This window comes from Trypanosoma conorhini (assembly GCF_003719485.1).
Source record: "Trypanosoma conorhini strain 025E chromosome Unknown Tco_14.4_contig_00885, whole genome shotgun sequence".
Lineage (NCBI taxonomy): Eukaryota > Euglenozoa > Kinetoplastea > Trypanosomatida > Trypanosomatidae > Trypanosoma > Trypanosoma conorhini.
Genome location: NW_021704977.1, coordinates 1 through 5,835, shown reverse-complemented (window position 1 = coordinate 5,835; position 5,835 = coordinate 1). Strand labels below are relative to the sequence as shown.

The 5,835-nt window shown below is 52.9% G+C and overlaps 2 protein-coding genes across 2 annotated transcripts, besides 3 other annotated features; both read left to right on the top strand.

The window, feature by feature from the left end:
• Positions 1-418: 418 nt before the first annotated feature.
• Positions 419-1,099, top strand: Tco025E_08819 (NADH dehydrogenase; the record flags this gene model as incomplete). The annotated part of the gene is made up of 1 exon (XM_029375658.1): positions 419-1,099. The coding sequence occupies one exon, from the start codon at positions 419-421 to the stop codon at positions 1,097-1,099; it is 681 nt and encodes a 226-aa protein (XP_029224230.1).
• Positions 1,100-1,163: 64 nt separating this feature from the next.
• Positions 1,164-1,192: a microsatellite.
• A 126-nt stretch (positions 1,193-1,318) lies between these two features.
• Positions 1,319-1,397: a microsatellite.
• A 575-nt stretch (positions 1,398-1,972) lies between these two features.
• Positions 1,973-5,647, top strand: Tco025E_08818 (uncharacterized protein; the record flags this gene model as incomplete). The annotated part of the gene is made up of 1 exon (XM_029375657.1): positions 1,973-5,647. The coding sequence occupies one exon, from the start codon at positions 1,973-1,975 to the stop codon at positions 5,645-5,647; it is 3,675 nt and encodes a 1,224-aa protein (XP_029224229.1).
• Positions 5,648-5,682: 35 nt separating this feature from the next.
• Positions 5,683-5,740: a microsatellite.
• Positions 5,741-5,835: the final 95 nt, after the last annotated feature.

The window sequence follows — 5,835 nt, the reverse complement described above, 5'->3', positions numbered from 1 at the left end:
CTTGCGAGAGAAATGGCTGCTCCTTGCGGAGCTTTTGTTTTGCTTTGCCGAGTTGATCCCCGAGTGACAAAACATCTTGCTTTCAATCTTGCGCTGTTGAAGTTGCGCAACGACCAAGTTTTGAATGCCCACTCCACACATCCCGGTCCGCCCCCCGCCTCGCACGGGAGTCGGGCTAAATGCCGTCTTCGGCACCTCCTTTTTTTCCGTGTTTTGACGACTACGCACAAGGTGCAGCTGCCTTGGAATGGCACTTGCTTACCGGAAAGAGCTTGCTGGATTCTTGGCGGAACCCGTGGAAAATGAACGTATGCGCATTGTGCGTTGCCTTCCTCTCGTATTCTACTAGGGGGAAAGTAAGACCTAGGCTGCTCACTCTTTTTTGTTTTTGCTTTGGTTTCTAGCAGTTGTTCTTGCCATGACGGAGTATTTGAAGGATCTCGGCAGGACGGGGCCCGGGGACCCGATGCCTCCCATCAATCTGGGCCCCTACGACAACCCATTGTTGTGGAACATGCTTGATCCTTTCGGTGCAGACCGCGGCCACCAGCGCCGCCCAATGTCTGTGTCCCGCAATTTTATGGAACTGCACAATGTTCCGATTGTATTTAGGGACCAGTGCGTTCACCGATGGGTGCCATTTCACCGTTGCATTAAAAATTTGAAGCCAGTAACTTGGGGGACGACCAACTGCCACGAGTTTGAGGAGGCCTGGATGGTGTGCCGCGCGTACGAAACGTACCGCAGTCAGCTTTTGAAGTCAAAGTTTATGGAGCTAACGAAGGATTACACGGCTGAGGACAAGAAGTTTTTCCCCAGCTTACTCTACTTGGGCGTTCCTACCTATATGAATTCTTTTTATTGGACCATGGCGGCCTCACAACGACTTAGTGGATGGGACGAAAAAGACCCCGCAAACCCAATCATGTGGCACGAACCTAATAGAGCTCTTATGCGCTCTGAGTTCTCCCCCACGAATTGGGAACGAGGTACGATGACAAATGCAACTGGCCATAAACTTATTCCGGATGAAATTGTCCACGATATGGTGCCTGGATTTCCGCTCCCAGAAGATAAGCGTCCTGAGACACTTGTATGACGCTTTTTTTTTTCCTTCGCGTATTCGTCGTTAATGGTGATATTAAGGATTATGTTGACGGCAATAGTAGTGGTAGTAGTAGTTATGGTAGTAACGATGCAGCGCTAGGGAAGCAGACACTGATAGAAAGCTTGTAGGGGATCTGGTGCCTCTGTGGGCAGGTCATTCTGGGGGAGAGATTTTTTTGGCTTTGGGGATGGTGAGGGAAACGATTCAAAGTGTGGTTGTTATCTTATTTTGTGCGTGTGTGTGTGATTGTTTTTTTTTTTTGCTGTTGTTGTTGTTGTTCTCTTTGTTGAATGCGGAATCTGCATGAAGGCGCTAATCAAAGTATGGGTAGTGAGCTGACGCTTGGGACGTAGCTGAGAAGCAACTATTATTTTTTTTTGTGGTTGTTTTTGTGTCTTCTCTCCTCTTCTCCCCAACGCTGCTGTGAGTGCTGTGATTGGTTTGCTTCGCTCTCCACTCCGATTTCCAGTGAGCGGGGGGAGACATGCGGAAATGGCTGATCAGTCCCTGGGACGTGCTCCAGGGCTGCGTTTGAAGTGTGCATCGCCGCACTTTGGAGTGAAACATTATGTGTGCCTTTTCCTCTCGCCGCCTGTGCAGTAAACGCATGACTGAGGAGGAGTAAAACTGCCCCTCTTCCCCCTCTTCTGTGTCTGTGTGTCGTGGTCGTGAATGACGTTTGTTCGTCCCCCTTTTTTTTTTTAACTTCTTTAAAGGCGTTACCCGACATCCGGAAGGTCGACTGCGTTTTGGCCCCTTCTTTTTCTGTGCATTTTCCCTCTCCTCCAGAGACTTGCGCAGTTGGGGGAGCAGAACGAGAGCGCAGCAGCAGCAGGAGGTGGAAGAATTTACTCTGCGGTTAGTATGCGTCTCCCGGCTAGTCGGACGTTCAATTCGCTTCACATGGCGCGAAGTCATGGGGCCATTTTTGGGCACACAGACCGAGCGGTCCCGCCGTATTCCGCGCTTGCACTTGGGATGGAGTTCCCCCCAAAGGAGCTTTTCCAAAGTTCCATGCGTGTGGTGCAACAGGAGCGTCTCCCCCCGTTTTTAGCCTTAACGTTGCTGACGCGCTGTTGGACCGCGTGGACAGTGACGTCCGCGGCGGCAGGGATGTCACGCGTGCGCGGCGACGACGACGACGACGACGACGACGGCGGCGGCGCTGCCCTGGCAGCTCTGCTCGCCGCGTCTGAAGAGAGCCTGCGGTTGTACCGCCAAAAAGAAGAGGACACAGAGCAGGAGTTTGGCAAGTGTGGCCCACGGCGCAGGGCGAGGGAGGAGGCGGAGGTTTCAAAAAGGTCCCTGACAGTTAGAAAGCCTGTGGATCGTCATGGTTACCATCATGTTGTGCAACTTATGCTGCGCTGTTGTGGGAGCCAGTTGACTCAAAGGGCGCTCGTCTCACTGCTGCAATACGCCGTGCAGGTGGAGGACAGTGAGGGAGCGGTTTTGACAGAACTCATGGGGTTGCTGGACTCCGTCACAGAGAGTGATCATATGAAATATGAAGGCTGTTTGCGTGCAGTTCTGGCGACAACTCTTTCAATTCACGTCGCCCCAGTTGTTCTTTCAATTTTGCGTGGGAGGAAAGTTAATGTGGAGGTTGTGAAGTTATGTCTACACCATTTGGCTATTGTCGTTCGAGGGCGTCATACCGGTGCTATTTTGGTTGAATCGGCCATGGGTGGTTTTCATGAATGCGCTGTAGCTGCACTTCGTTGGCTTTTAGGAAACGCAAGCGACAGAGATGGCGATTTGTACATACAGGTTATGTCGTGTCTAAAGCACGCGCCTGTGTTCTTGCTTTGCGAGGTGTACCGCACAATGGAGGAGCACAACCTGTTAACGGCCTCAGTTCAGTGCAAGTTCCTTGCGAATTGTGGCATTGCTGTCGCCGTTAGCAACGTTGTGCCTTGCCACTGCATTGAGGTCATTGTGCGTGCTTTTCGCGCTTTGAGCAGAAGTCATCGAGAGACGCGGCATATTGAAGAAGGCCTCGTACATGGCAGCGCTGTGCTTGTTGTACTTCATCGTGAGGAACTTGTGCGTGAGGCGTATGCGGCACGGCCAATGCTTCGTGAAACTCCACATTCTGTCATGGCCCATGTGCGGAGCGGGGATGTGCCACAGTCCCACCAGGCCCTTCTTCGATTGGCCCAGTCCCGCGAGGAGGGGTGGATTAACATTCCGCTATCTGCAGTGCTTGCGATTCACGCTGTTTGTACACTCGTGGGTCGTTCTGGTGATCCCGCCGACATGAACTTTTTGTACCATGCGCTTGTGTCTTTTCATAACCCGGGGATGATTGTAAGCCAGTGTATTGAGTACGTCGTGGCTGGCCTATGCGATCGTGTCGCACGCATCGACAAAGAATTTTCCAAGGACACGGCTCCTCGCGTTGTGCTAGGCCATGTGCTCCCACTCCTGCGCACTGTGGCGAGGTACGTTGGGGATGACATAAACACCGACATGGTTCTCCAGCTGTTGGAAACTGCAGTGACTCTGAGACACTTTGCGGTGCCGCTAACGTCATCCATTCTATGGAATCTGCAAAGATCCTCAAGCTTGGCGCTTAAGGAGCTGTTCTCCCGCGTGGATCCCTCCACAAATGGCATTCCGTTTTTGAATTACTACACCCTCTGCTTCGCCCGTGACCAGGGTAGGAGAGAAACGGTGGAGCACCTGTCGATGGTCTGGCGCTGTGACCCGGATCCAGTCTTGACTCGACACGCGTCGCTGGCCCCAGCCTACAAGTTGTGGAAGTGTGCCTCATGTGGTCGACTAAACAGTGATAGATTCAATTACTGTCTTTGTTCCGCTCTTCGAAACAGTTTTGTGGTCTGCTCTGGCTGCGGAAATGCGCAGGACGAGCGCTGGAGGTGTTGTCAGTCATGCGGTGAGGGGATCCGTAAGGAGGCCATTGCCGCAGTTGTAGTGCGGCGTTCCTGGAGCTGCGACAACTGCGGCGCAAGCAACCCCGCCCGTCAGACGTACTTCTGTTTCCGCTGCAAGGCACTCACTGGCCCTGTTGCCAAGGTGACGAAGTCCCTAAAAGGTATAGAGCAGAGACATTGCTCTTGCCCTAGTAACAAGGAGTTGAATGCAAAAAATGCATGGCGGGGAGTGGTGCAATATTGTAGACGATGCGGTTGGTTTCGCGAAGCATGGGCTGCCATAAATTCTGTCGTCTGGCATTGCGAGGGGTGTGGGGAATTACGGAGTTCGTTGGACCGTGCGTGCCCTGACTGCCCGCAGGTAGAGTGTTTGCCGTTTGCGGTTGTGCGGAAGAACCGTGCTTCTGTTTCCTGTCCTGCTTGTCGGCTACCGTCTGACAATCCCTTTGCAATACGATGTCTTCAGTGTGATGCGCCCCTGCAGCAGGGGCCACTGGTCGAGGAAATAGTAGTTGGAACTACGATGAAGGGTGAGACTCAGGTGGCTTTCCGTTGTTCACATTGCGGTGCCATGACTATGGGCGGAACTGCGTCAAATAACTGCCGCGACTGTGGGGGGGATATGCGTGATGCGGATCGCGTACACGTTGCTTCTCGCCACTGCGACGGGTGTGGCAACGATGTGGAACCGTTGCTTATTGAGGCCATATGCTCGCACTGCACCAGATTTCTACCCCCAGTATCAAGTGAAGGTTGGAGTGTTTCTGTAATACTTGAGACTTTGAAGCGACTTGTGCAGCTGGTGGAGCGTGACGGGGTAAATGAGCGTTTGACAACGCTGCTTCAAGAATTACTGTGCTCCTTTCAAACTCAGGTGGAGCTTAGAGTTATTGAGGAAAGCCGTGTGCTGGTGGCTGTAGAGCTCGGGCGCCTACAAACCCGCCTCTACAAGTTTATTGCCTACGATGCGTTGGTACGGCGAGTCATTGCGTTGACAAAACAACTGCTGGAATACATCGACACAAAATGTGGGCTGCTTGAAACACCACACTTTTTGGAGGGGCAATGTCGACACTGTCTCGGGACCCACCCGAAGGAATTATGTGTGTATCACAAAGAGCCATGGATTTGTGAGGAATGTGGAGCTGAAAACTCTAACGCAGATGTTTGTAGCTACGTGTGTCAACACTGTCTGGCCTTGCGTCCTTGCGTGCAGGAGAAGTGCCCGACGGAGGCGTGGGAGTGTCTCCAATGCCAGCGGGTAAACGTTGAGTTCGAGGCATTTTGTATCTTCTGTGGTGTCCAGCGTGCCGCGGTGGAGAGCGCAGTCGAGGAGGCGGCCGAGGCCTGCCCATTCCTTCCGGCCAAATGCGCCACCTGTGGTCTGGTGCACCTGGAGGCGCGCTGTCCCCTTTGCCACAATGACGTTCCGGAGTCGATGAGGGATGCGGAGGGAGTCGTGTGCATGGTGACAAACCGCTACGTGTTTATCCAGCCCTCCGGCACGGAGCACCCCAACCAGCGGGTGCACCTCGGCGAGCCGTGGCTGCGGCGGCGGCAGTGGGCAAAGGGAGACAAAGTCACCTTCACAGCAAAGGTCAACGAGCGCGGTGGATTTCGGGTGACGTCCATCCGCCCTTAGCGAATAGCCACAATGTGACCTTCATTGAGACCACTTTGGTGTTGTTGTTGTTGTTTGTATTGTTTTCTCTTTCTTTTTATTATTATTATTATTTCCTCACATGCGGATGCTCCAGACAAGCAGGGATGCATTTTGCTGCGGCCGCAAAAACCGCGCGGATGCCTCTATTGACAACTGACATTCGTTTT